The sequence below is a fragment of the Miscanthus floridulus genome, chromosome 11, assembly GCF_019320115.1.
Source record: "Miscanthus floridulus cultivar M001 chromosome 11, ASM1932011v1, whole genome shotgun sequence".
In the NCBI taxonomy this organism is placed as follows: domain Eukaryota; kingdom Viridiplantae; phylum Streptophyta; class Magnoliopsida; order Poales; family Poaceae; genus Miscanthus; species Miscanthus floridulus.
The window spans coordinates 92,524,784-92,537,216 of record NC_089590.1 but is presented as its reverse complement, the minus strand read 5'-3'; the positions used below and the strand labels follow the sequence as shown (position 1 = coordinate 92,537,216).

Genomic DNA, 12,433 nt, shown 5'->3' with positions numbered 1-12,433 from the left:
TTCTGTTGTCTGCATCAATCAAGTCAGAAGGAACACAATGCTCTTGGCAGAAATTTTTTGTTGCATTATTTCTTCACCTCGCTTTCCACGAGATCACCGGCTAGTTAGGGGAAAATGCAAGTAAAACGATTACAACACGCGCACACTCCACTATTGATTTTAACATAACAAGAAGAGAGGGAAAAAAAGAAGCTCCCTAGAAAGACGGGTACCCAACCATACCATCATATAGCAGTATCTGGTGGTATAGCGCTTTGCAACTAGGGCTGCTCGGTCAAATCAGCCACACGGTTCTTTTGTTTTCAATTCATCACCGCAAAAAAAAATTCTGTAATGTAATCAGATGACTCCATCGCAAAGGTTTTTTCGTCGACATCGCGGCAGCAGGCTCTCACACCGTGTAGTTCTGCTGGATGGTGTCGATGTCCAGCCCCTTGAGCTTCACCACCGACTCCACGTGGCCCTTGAGGGTGTTGAGCTCCCTCAGCCTCGCGATCTCAGCTCGTCTCTTGGCCTGCTCAGCGATCTCCGACAGCTCGCGGTAGCTGCTCTTGTCGTTGAACAGCGTGTTGGTGGCAGCCTCCGGCGGCTGGAGACCGTGCAGCGTCCTCTGCGCGGTGGCCCATTGCGCCTCCCTCTCTTCCCGCCCGTAATCCTTCTTGGTGGTGAAGGCGGTCTGCACACAGGGATTCAGAAATACATTAGCAAATGGCTTGAGAGATAAAAAAAAAGGCAGTTTGTTTGCTTCTCCGGCTATTGAAACAGAAATCCTACCTTGTTCTCGAGGAGGTTGTCCCATGCCCTGCCGCTGAGCACGAAGCGGATGAAGAACTTGATCAGGTCCAGAGGGAAGTAGAACACGATGCTGTAGAGCCAGACGACACCAGCCCAGCCCCAGCCGATACCCTTGATCCTGGCGAAGCCCCAGTTGGCGTAGACAGCGAGGAAGGTAGCAACCTGCATCAATAAAACAGGCACAGATTAGTCAGGTGCTGTGTTCCACGAACTTTCATTCAGCTCAGAGGCATTCCGGTACTTACAAGTTGAGCGAGCAGGAACGCGGTGACCAGGAGCAGACCAGGGCGCTCCACGAAGGACCAGCTACGGGAACGGGTGACGAAGATCAGAGCCTGGCTCACAATACTGACTTGGAGGTACAACGCAGACATCATCTCATGCTCACTGTCCCTGATTGACCTCACACCGAATTTGTCCTGCACAATAACATGGTATGGTGAGAACAAATCAAACTTGGAAAATACATACCGATCGAGGAGATCGATACAAAGGCTTTTGGGGACATTTTGAGAATTTACCGAGAAGAAGTCGGTCTTGTGCATAGCCCAGAAGAAAATGACAGTCATCAGAGCAAGGTAGGTTCCAAGCACGACACCGGTAGCAAAGATTTCCTTCAGCTTCCAGCTGTCGGGCAAGGGAGATGGCTTAACTCTGTCCTTGGAGATGGTCATGATAGTACCTGTGAAAACGAGAAGAGAGTGAGAATTTGAGAAGTGATGCCTATACTATGATACTATTAGAAAAAAAAAACAATAATATATACCGTCATTGAGAATGGCAATGATAAGGACCATGAAGGGAGAGAAATCATATTGCCAGATCAAAGCAATGAGCATAAATCCAAGCTGTAAAACAAAATACACATTAGGTTGCAGCACGGCAAGTTTTCCATTTTAGTTGAAAAAAAATATGTCAGGTACTTACCACTATACGGATTGTGATGGAAACAGCATAAATCTGTAGATTGAAAAGATGAAGCAGGGAAAAGAGTCAGAACATAAATCATGCATGCTACCAAAAAAAAAGGAGAATAGATGCTTAGAAAAGAACTAACGGTGTAGTTCTTCATCCTCTGGAAGATGCATCTGCTGGTAAGGACAGCGCTGATAATGACACTAAGACCTGGCTCAGTAAGGACAATATCAGAAGCACTCCTTGCAGCATCAGTAGCATCTGCAACAGCAATACCGATGTCGGCCTTCTTAAGAGCGGGGGCATCGTTGACACCATCTCCAGTCATACCAACAATGTGTTTCTTCTCTTGTAGTCTCTTCACAATCTCATACTTGTGTTCTGTGTAACAAAAATACCATAAGCAAAAGATACTTTACATAGCGACTAGATAGTATTTATATGTATTTGACTCACCAGGGAAGACTCCGGCAAAACCATCAGCCTTCTCAATGAGTTCATCTACAGGAAGTGCTTCAAGTGTAGAATCCTTGTTTTGGCCGAGCAATGCTGAGGAAGGATACATGTTGGTACCCATGCCAAGCCTCCTTCCAGTCTCCTTACCAATAGCAAGCTGATCACCTGAAGTAAAAAAGATGTCCAAATTTAGCAATTGCGCAAATACTGGTGCAACAAGTTGTATGATCATTTGTTAGTAACAGGTTATGTACCAGTAATCATCTTGACATTAACACCAAGAACAAGAGCCTTGCGAATTGTCTCAGCACTGTCGTGCCTAGGTGGATCAAACAGAGGCAACAAACCAACGAATTGCCATGGTCCACCAGGGGACTCCTTACTTTTCTCAGGCACTTCCTGTGGTAAGGTCACACTTTGAATGAAAAAATGGCTCACCGATCGCCAAAACCGACATAACATGAAAAAGAACATCAGCCAAGATACCTGTCTGGCAACAGCAAGCGAACGAAGACCACGCTCGGCATACTTGTCGATAATACCGTGCACCTTCCGCCTCAAATCCTCCTTGCAGTGGCACAGGTCAAGAATCTGTTTGGGTTTCATCACAGGTGCAATTAATTAGTCACGCTCAAAGAACAGTTTTTTTCAATTCCAGAATAAGCAACATTATCACAAATTTCCTCACCTGCTCGGGAGCACCCTTGCTGACACGGTGCCAGTTGCCATCGCCATCAATGTATGTCAGAGCAGTCCTCTTATCAACAGGGTTGAAGGGCAAGAAGTGGACTTCCCTGATACCAGCCCTTGCCTCCTTGGGATCAGCAAGCATGCCAACCATGGCAGCATCGATGGCATCCTGGTTCTCAGTCCTTGAAGCCCTTGCAGCCAACAGCAACACATGGTCTTTGTCGACGCCTTTGCAAAACACCTCGACGAGATTCTTGTCGACACTAAGCTTGTTCAGGGTGAGTGTGCCAGTCTTGTCACTGCAAAGCACATCCATACCAGCCAACTCCTCAATGGCAGTCATCCTCTTAGTGATGGCACCCTGCTGTGACAGCTTGTGCGAACCGATGGCCATGGTGACTGAAAGCACAGTAGGCATGGCAATTGGGATACCACCGATCAAGAGGACCAACAGGTTCTCAATTCCGCTGCGGTATTTGCGGTGCTGAATTGCGAACATGACGATGATCTCGACGATGATGCCGACCGCAATCGAGCAGATGCAGAAGTTACCAATTGCTGTCAGGACCTGTTGGAAGTGTCCGACCTGGTTGGTGCTGTCCACAAGATGAGCAGCCTTGCCGAAAAAGGTGTGCACTCCAGTGGCAATGACCACGGCCTCGATCTCGCCCTGCTTACAAGTGGACCCTGAGAAGACTTCGTCCCCAGGGCCCCTGGTAACTGGGAGGGATTCTCCGGTAAGCGCAGACTGGTCAACCTTGAGAGGATCACCCTCGAGGAGACGAGCATCGGCAGGGACGATATCACCAAGCTTGATGCTGATGATGTCACCAGGAACCAAGATTGCAGCCTCCTGCTCGCCCCATCGGCCATCTCTCAGAACCTAGAACAGGTAAACAGATCTGATGAGATGAAATGGATAGCAAATTTTTAAAAATAATTATCAGCTAATATAACCGTATTACAGTTTATTTTAAGTAGTCATTAGTACCTAACACATTTCAATTTGTTTGACTCGCCACAAGTTGGATGAATAAAACAATATTCAAATGACAGCGATGTTTTGCAGGCAACCGCATGTTTTTCTTCTCTAATCTAACAGAATTAAAAACACTGGAAAAGGTGGAGGATGGCAACCCAAGTTGAAAATTCTGAGCTAGTTGAATGCCACGTGCAAGACAATAATGCATCCCCTCCAACTTAGATACCTTCCAGCCATGGATAAGACTAAACATACGTATGAATGGAACTGTAACTTGACTTCTCTGCAGAAAAACGTATGTCCTGTACCCAAATAAGCTGCAAATGCCAAGGTGCACCAAACTATCCCAATTCTTTATGCCAATTAAACAGCATCCAAAAGATGTGTACCTATCTTTTCCTCAATAATGGAATATATTCCCAATCATGACCCATCCAATGGACCATTCAGAACTTCGAGTTTTTGGACATGACATAAATGGAGCTTTTTTCAAGCTGAAAGCTAGTACAGAAAGATTCCTCCTTCAACTACATTGCAACTTGCCCATGAAAATATCATTGCTACCTTACTATGGAATAATTCATGTATTTTTCTCTTTATATTCTCTCAGGGCAGTTTTATTCCCGTTTAAAAAAGTTTCATTTCGTTAAGTATTATAGCTTGCTGTGCTCACCTTGGTTTTGGGAGCAAGGTTGGCCATGAGTGCAGCCGCGGCGTTGCCGGCATTGTTCTCCTCAATGAAGGAGATGGTGGAGTTGATAACCAGGAGCACGATGATACCGACGAAGTCCTCCCAATCCGGGGGCTTGCCACCACCGTTGGCAAGGGCAATGGCCATGATGGCAGCCATCTCCATGACCCATGACAGCGGGTTCCACATGAACCCAAGGAACTTGAGGAACTTGCTCTCCTGTGAAACACAAGACAACCAAAAAGCTTCAGCATCCCAGACAGCGCATATGTGGACTCAATCCAAAGGGGAAAAAAACGTGTGCAGATTTGATCCGATCGTTACCTTCTTCTCCTCGAGCTTGTTGGGGCCAAAGATCTCGAGACGTTGCTGGCCCTCGCTGGAGCTCAGCCCCTCGCGGGTGCATTTCAGCTGTTCGAACACCTCCTCGATGGGGATGTTCTCCTGCAAACACAAACGCCGTTAGTGAGGTGAGATCAATTCTTTATGCACGGTGTAAACACGTACTGTCAGTTAAAAGCAAGAACTGTGAAAGAACACTCCATAGAATGGAAGCATGTATCTCTGCGGGCCCACGGTGTCAGTGACTACCAGCTAAAGTTAGCGGTTGGAACATGACAAGGAAGAGCCCAAAGGACAGGGAGAAGTACGGGGCCAATGATTGCCGACAGTACGGCCGTCCGATCTCGATCAGAGGCCGCTGGCGCAGGGCTCCCGTCCCCACTGCCGCTCCGCACTTTCCGTGGCCCCTACCCATGTGTGACCCAGCAAGCACGGGCCCGGGGATGCGTGCGGGCGCGTGTGAACCGGCCGAATTGGACGGAACAAAAAGATGAGCGGGGCCACCGGTCATGCTCAGGTAGCCGTGTCCTATTATGGCTCTAGTGCAGTAGTGCTCCACTGGGTCAACACGGATTATTAAATTTAAATAATATAAAATAAGTAAAAGCTAACAGCACAAGGAGCACGGATTTCCTATTTTTCTCCGTGAGGCCTTTGATGGTTCGTGGGACTTATAAGTCGGTTGATGTTGTTTTGTTGTGAAAGAAAAAAAAATATATCATAAATGATAAGTATGGCTAATACAATCAAGCACAATGGTCGTTAGCGCCTAATCTCAGCAGCATGATTCCTGTCGATTTGCGTGCCCCGCGCAAGACGGCGAGTGACTTTTCGAGTTTTGACTCTACGTGCAATTTCGTACACTAATAATAACCAATATCATTATTTTGTTCAGTTACGAAACTTAAAGTTAATACCGGCCCGTACTACTAATTTAAAAATTCAAAGGGGACTGGTCGCGGGACTGCAGAAATTCAGATATTTTAGGCTTCTATTCTAAACAATTTCGAACCATCGAAGCATGGACAGATCGATGTCTATATATGGCGAAAAACTAGTAGATTTTCCTCCATGATGATCAAATCCGGGAGCGTATTAAATACGGCAGATCAAAACAGCAATAAGTGAGCGAGCGATTTCAGAGGTGAGTAAGGCCATGTTTAGATCACCTCTAAATTCCAAGTTTTTTTACTCTCTCTCCATCACATCAATTTTTAGCCGCTTGCATGGAGCATTAAATGTAGGTAAAAAAATAACTAATTGCACAGTTTAGTTGAAAATCACAAGATGAATCTTTTGAGCTTAGTTGGTCCACGATTGGACAATATTTACCAAATAAGACGAAAGCGCTACTATTCATCGGGTTGCAATTTTTTCAATCTAAACATGGCCTAAGAGATAGGAGGCGTGGGCGGCGGGGCGGCCTACAAAGCTGTAAGCATTCAATCAAACAGCTCACATGAGCAAGACACGGGAGGAACATGACCACCGCCAGGTGGTCGGCCCCTCCCCTTGGCTGAAAAGCCGGTTGAGACATAGATTGAGCGCGTAAATTAAAAGGCAGCTTCGTTCCAAGCCCATCGTCCATGCGGCGGAGACGGAGAGGATGGAAACAAACTAGTAATAAAGGCTCAAAATCTTTTCGCAGGAACAGGAACCGGATTCCCTTCGGGTTTTGTTTCCTTTTGCAGGAAACATGTTTCCTTTTCGCAAGAAACAAACTCCTGCTCCTGCGTGTGAATGAAATCGGTAAACATGTTTCAGAGTTCAGACTCTGGCCTCTTTTGCTCGTTTTTTTTTTTTTTACCTCCAGGATCAGCAGCGTTGGGAGGACACAACGGGAAGTCAAAAGGGCGAGCGAAACTGACCGCCGTTACATGGATCATCCTCACCTCTAGCAGAGCCAGCGCGTACGAGCGTACTACTTACTAGTAGAAATATTGCAGCCTGAACTGAATTAAGGCACAGGCAACAAAGGATCGGAGGCGGACAGCAAGCAGTAATTCCTCACCAGATCGACGGCTTCATTCTTGATCTCCTCGAGCCCACCCATGGCGGACGACGGCTGGCGTTGCTAGAGGCGAAGCCCGACAGCAGACACGGGCATATGCCGCCCGGACGCCGCGCCTCCTCGCTTCTCTTCTCGTGCGAGAAGGAAGGGGAGGGGGAGGGGGAGGGGGAGGGGGAGGGTCCAATGAACAGGACGGGGCGGAGAGAAAGGGCGAGTGGAGAGTGGTGGTGGGCGTCGAGTGGAACGGGAGGAGATGGGGCGGACCTATATAGCCCCGCGCCGCTTTATACCCGCAGGCCGCAGGCCAGGCCACCACTATCCCTAGCAGCCCTACCACCACCCCAGGGGGGGTCGCACTCGCGGTCTCTGTTCCCGTGCCCCGTCGAGTTAGGCCGCCCCCGCGCATCGCACCTGGCCCGTTGGCACACGGTGAGATCTGGCCTGCGCGGCACCGGGCGTGGTGGCCCCGCGCGTCAGCCGCGTGCGGGTCGGGTGGTCGCGGGTGGGCGTGGAGATATGGCTTCGGCATTCGGCTCTCGCGGGGTTGACCCCAACCCGCGGCGGGTGGGGTGCGGGCGTGGGCGTGGCGGCCTCGGGGGAAGGCCCCACCCCCGGAACGGAACGGAAGCCGCGCGTGTCAGCCAGCCACTTGGTGGTGGGCCCGCACCGTCACGGGATAACGGGGCGGACGGCGCAGGCCGCTTCGGGCTGGGTTCTCGGCGAGTTTAGGAGCCCCGGTAGCCGTGCGTGGGACCGATCGGTAGGGACGGACGCGGAGCCGCCGCCGGTCGCCTCCGTCCGTGACGGGGCCTTGTTTAGATTGCAAATTTTTGCAATCTGGACACTGTAGCATATTTCGTTTGTATTTGACAAACTTTGTCCGATTATGGACTAACTAGGCTCAAAAGATTCGTCTTGTGATTTACAACTAAACTGTGCAATTAGCTATTTTTTTACCTACATTTAATGCTCTATGCATACATCCAAAAATGGATGTGATGGAAAGAGAGTGAAAAAACTTGAATTTGGAGGTGATCTAAACAAGGCCCGGGTGTGGATAACGATCGTACGGCGCGGGGGCCGATCCGTGCGCCCGACTCCCGAGGCCGCCGAACCCAACGAAACGGGCAGGGGCCGGCTCGATCGGTGGCGACAAGCTGTCAGGCAGGCAGTTGGCCGTTGCCGAGGCTGGATCGGGGCAGGCGCTGGAGGGGAGCAACAAGGCAGGGCCGGCTGAAAGAGGCCCACAGCGCCTCGTGCTCTGTCCGATGAGGATGCGAGTTGTCAGCGCAAACAGACATGTGCAGCTGTTGAGCGAGAACCGGCAACAAGGCCTAATCTTAGTGCAGTTCCGAAAGTTTCTTGGGTCCGATAGCGCGCATGATGGAGGGATGCAGTTCATCGTTCTCATCTCAATCTCATGCTCGTGGATGGGTTAAAGAAACGCACATGGAGCCATGGAGATGAGAAGACGCCCAGTTGACAAGTGCCACAGCGGCATGTTCCAATGAGCATCGGCGGCCAGCTTGTTGTGGCTGAGGACGAATTAACAAACGATTCCAGGCTCCAAAAGAAAATGCGAGCCATTCCTACTCTACAAACTTGTGATTCTTTCTCTCTTTTTTTCGTTTCTTTTTTTAGAAGATGCCACTTGAATTATTTCTCTCTGCGGACAGGACAACCATGCAGGGTAGGAGAGGGAGACCGGGAGAGGAACGGAGCAGGACCGGAACACAGGTCGGCGACGGCAACTTGGGATCTGAAAACGCGCCCGCTTCCGCTTGCATGTGTCCCCGGCTCCCGTGAATATACTAATCCGGTAATCCCAAACCGGTCGCTTCCATGTTGCTGCAGACTGCAGTGCAGGGGCTGCTTACTGCGACGCTGTGCAAAAAACGGAGCTGTTGGCCGTCCTGTATCGCACCTGCAACTGCTGCATGAATTCCACCACCTCCTCCCCATCCCAGTGGATGCATGGCGGGCAGGCGTTGGGAGCATACGCATGTCACGGTGTCGTTTCGCTTGGGTTTCACTGCCGGCGCGTCCTCGGCAGATGGGAGAATATCGCGTGCCAGCCGCCGTTGCCGTACCGCCACAAAGGCGTTCAGTTTGGAGCCTTTCTTTTCTTGCTCGGTTCAACGGGAAACAAATGCTCCGGATACGGTACGCCCGCGCGGCTGGTGTGTGTCCTCGTTCAGATTTCGGTTTGACCAGGCAAGGCTGGGCCCTCTCACTGCGTAGCAAGGAACCAAAACTCCTCGTGGAGCTCGAAATGGCAACGGATAAACCGGCCGCCGCCCGTTTGGAAGATGAGACGGATTCCATTGGTCTCTTCGCTCTCGAGGCCTGCCTGGCACAGACTACAGCAGGGCGGCGCGTTCCTCCCGTTGGCCGCACGGCTACAAAAGACTGGAAGAGCAGTTGCAGTTGCAGTTGCACGGCGATTCACGATGCATGATGAGGGGGAATTCGACTTGGGCCTTGTTTAGTTCGCATCAAAATTCCAAGTTTTTTCACTCTCTCTCCATCACATCAATTTTTGGACGCTTGCATGGAGTATTAAATGTAGGTAAAAAAAATAACTAATTACACAGTTTAGTTGAAAATCACGAGATGAATCTTTTGAGCCTAGTTGGTCCACGATTGGACAATATTTGTCAAATAAGACGAAAGTGGTACTATTCATCAGGTTGAAAAAACTTTCGATCTAAACAAGGCCTTGGGGCGCGTTTAGTTCCGCCGGATTGGGTATTTGTACAGTGTTTGATGTGACGGCTAACACTGAAGCAATTTTGTTTGTATTTGTGAATTATTATCCAAACATTGACTAATTAGGCTCAAAAGATTCGTCTCGTAAAGTTCAACTAAACTGTACAATTAGTTTTTGATTTCATCTACATTTAGTACTACATACATGTACCGCAAGTTTGATGTGACGGAGAATCTTCTTTTTGTATAGTGCCAAAGTTGAAAGTTTGGGGAACTAAACAAAGGCTTGGCGAGATGCATGATGACTTCAAAGGTCACGCCTGCTGACGTGGCCGCCTGGCCCAGCCCTGCCGGTCGCAGATGGCTTGGTCAGCGGGCGGGGCGGAGCCCCACGAGGGCACGAGGTGCTGAAAGCGCAAGGTGGCGTTTAGTTCACCCCAAAATTCAAACTTTAGCACTATGTAAAAATAAGATTTCTCGTCACATCAAACTTGCGGTACATGCATGGAGTACTAAATGTTGACGAAATCAAAAACTAATTGCACAGTTTGATCGTACTTTGCGAGACGAACGTTTTGAGCCTAATTAGTCAATGATTGGATAATAATTTACAAATACAAACGAAACAATACAGTGCGCTACGGTGATTTTGCCGCCGCCAATTCCGGCAACTAAACGAGGGCCAACAATAATGCTGACGCCTGACAGCAGGCGCAAGTCCTCCCGCTGCTCCCGATTGTCCTCGGCAATTCACATCAGCGCTACTACGCAGCAGCGAGTTATTATTGGACCATTATGACGCATAATGGAAAAGTATTTCGTTTCACACTCACACCTAGGCCAGGAGACCATTCCGCAGTTATGCTTCATGGTGATTTGTTTAGTACTGCACCCTCTGTCCAGAAAAGAATACAACTCAGTGTCAACAAAAATTATTCATGTTTGACTAAATTTCTAGTAAATAATATTCACATTTACAGCTCCAATATAATTTATTATGAAAATACATTTTATAATTAATCTAATAATATTTATTTGATATCATAAATATTAAAACTTTTTTATCTGTAATTGATCGAACTTAGGATACTAAACTATGACACTGTGCTAGAATGGCATTCTTTCCTCAAGGGAGGAAGTGCGTACTATTTATATTAGTGTTTGTTACATTTTCTTTTGGGTGGCAAGCAGGGGCGGATCCAAAGGGGGGGCTGGGGGGGGGGCTCCAGCCCCCCCTAATGGCTTGATTTCATCACTAATCACTGTAGCAAAAGCTTGATTTCACCATTAAATTTTCATGCAAATCAACATCTCCATTGTTTTAGCCCCCCTCTTATCCCGCATCGTGCATCCGCCACTGGTGGCAAGCGTAGTTTTGCTCAGTGCTAGGTAACTGATACATCCATCTCTGGCATGATATGATCAGATCATGGGTGGCAGAACGGTACAAGGTAGAGTTCTTTTGGGATCTAAAAAAAACGGCGACAAATGTAGCTACATAGAAGAGTTCCAGTAATGCGTGTTGCTTTCACGCGCATGCGGCGAGTGCTTGTCCTTCTCGCTCAATAGGCACAATGTGGTCCTGCGAGAGCACATCCGAAATCCGTTTGCTGTGGGCACCGTGGTCCGGAATTGGAGCCCATTTGCTTAGATTATCAAGTGGGTTCCGATCGTTTCAGTTAGATCCAAAGTTTTGTATGACAAGATCGATTTAACGCCTGTTCAAACCTTGACAATGGCACTCATTGATGTATTAGCGCAACAATTAGTGAGATTGTAGTCGTAGTAGTAGTAGTTTCAATATGTAACCGCTTAGTTCCGATCTCCCTGAATAAGACCTCCAAAAAGGTCTTTACTTTGTACTAATAAAAAAATATTCTTATTTCTTGTCCGCCAGCCTGTTCACTTGGTCGTATTTGGCTTATAAGCCATGGCTTACAGCCAACGAACAGTATTTTTCTCTCACACCAAACCAACCAACAGTACTTTCAGCCATGGCTTATAAGCCAAATAAACCCAAACGAACAGGGTGATAGTCCACAGCAAATTGCTGCTGCCACTATCAATAGACCATGTTTATACTTTGTACCCCATTAATTGGCACATTGGTTGAACATACCATTTACATTCACGGTACATGCTTCAATGGTTCTAAAGAAAAATGCATCAACATATACAACATCAACTTAGTTTACAACGAAACATGCTTCAATGGTAATTTTTTTGTATTGGCATTGTAAACTCAATCAAAGTTATAGAATTTTGATTTGGATAAAAATTATTTTATTAAAAAGAATTGAACATAAGAGTTGCTGACTATATTAAAAATAATGAGAAACGCTATACGTCAGCCGGTCATTCTAGGCGCTTGTATCAACCGATTTTCTGGACTTCCGATGGCGTCCGCTTGATGGCCCTGCCGTCCGATGGCGTCAGCCCGTGGCTGTGGCGTTCATTTAGCCCCATGTCAGGGGTACTTTCGGGAGAAAAATTCGTATTTGACACCAGAAAAAGTACAGCTATCTTATTTGGCACTGAAACTCAAATTCTTTCCTATCTGTCCTCATCTCAAGTTTTTTATTCATATTTGACACTTCCGTTAGTTCCGTGAGAAAACGCCGTTAAATCTCCTAGTGCGGCAACAGAAAAAGACTGAAATATCCTTTGAGCAAAAGGAAGGCAGGAATTGGAAGCTCGGCCATCTATTGCGACTCTCTATCCTCCCCCAAATGTCACTAGCACGGGCGAGAACCGCGTAGGCGGGCGTCGCGGCCACAGAGGCGGCCCGCGCAGCCTCGGAGGCGGGCGTCGCGGCCACAGAGGCGGCCCGCGCAACCTCGGA

At 48.1% G+C, this 12,433-nt stretch overlaps 1 protein-coding gene across 2 annotated transcripts; it reads right to left on the bottom strand.

Moving 5' to 3' along the window:
- Window positions 1-326: 326 nt before the first annotated feature.
- Window positions 327-7,080, bottom strand: LOC136492626 (plasma membrane ATPase-like). Of its 2 annotated transcripts, XM_066488612.1 has the most exons (14): window positions 6,883-7,079; window positions 4,854-4,973; window positions 4,512-4,748; window positions 2,855-3,739; window positions 2,653-2,757; window positions 2,421-2,565; window positions 2,167-2,331; window positions 1,853-2,091; window positions 1,723-1,755; window positions 1,562-1,643; window positions 1,317-1,477; window positions 1,041-1,214; window positions 775-957; window positions 327-676 (listed from the first exon to the last, which is right to left on the bottom strand). In XM_066488612.1, the coding sequence occupies exons 1-14, from the start codon at window positions 6,922-6,924 to the stop codon at window positions 392-394; spliced, it is 2,856 nt and encodes a 951-aa protein (XP_066344709.1). In that variant the 5' UTR covers window positions 6,925-7,079; the 3' UTR covers window positions 327-391. The 2 variants fall into 2 exon arrangements, with proteins under 2 accessions (XP_066344709.1, XP_066344708.1); XM_066488611.1 differs by having other exon boundaries at window positions 1,041-1,477; window positions 6,883-7,080.
- Window positions 7,081-12,433: the final 5,353 nt, after the last annotated feature.

What these genes read in the sequence shown, in the direction of transcription:
- LOC136492626 (XM_066488611.1), bottom strand. Translation starts at nt 6,924, where the DNA reads ATGGGTGGGCTCGAGGAGATCAAGAATGAAGCCGTCGATCTG. An exon ending in AGAATGAAGCCGTCGATCTG is followed by an intron (nt 4,974 to 6,882) that starts GTGAGGAATTAC and finishes TTGTGTTTGCAG; the next exon opens with GAGAACATCCCCATCGAGGA. An exon ending in CATTGCCATTCTCAATGACG is followed by an intron (nt 1,478 to 1,561) that starts GTATATATTATT and finishes TCGTTTTCACAG; the next exon opens with GTACTATCATGACCATCTCC.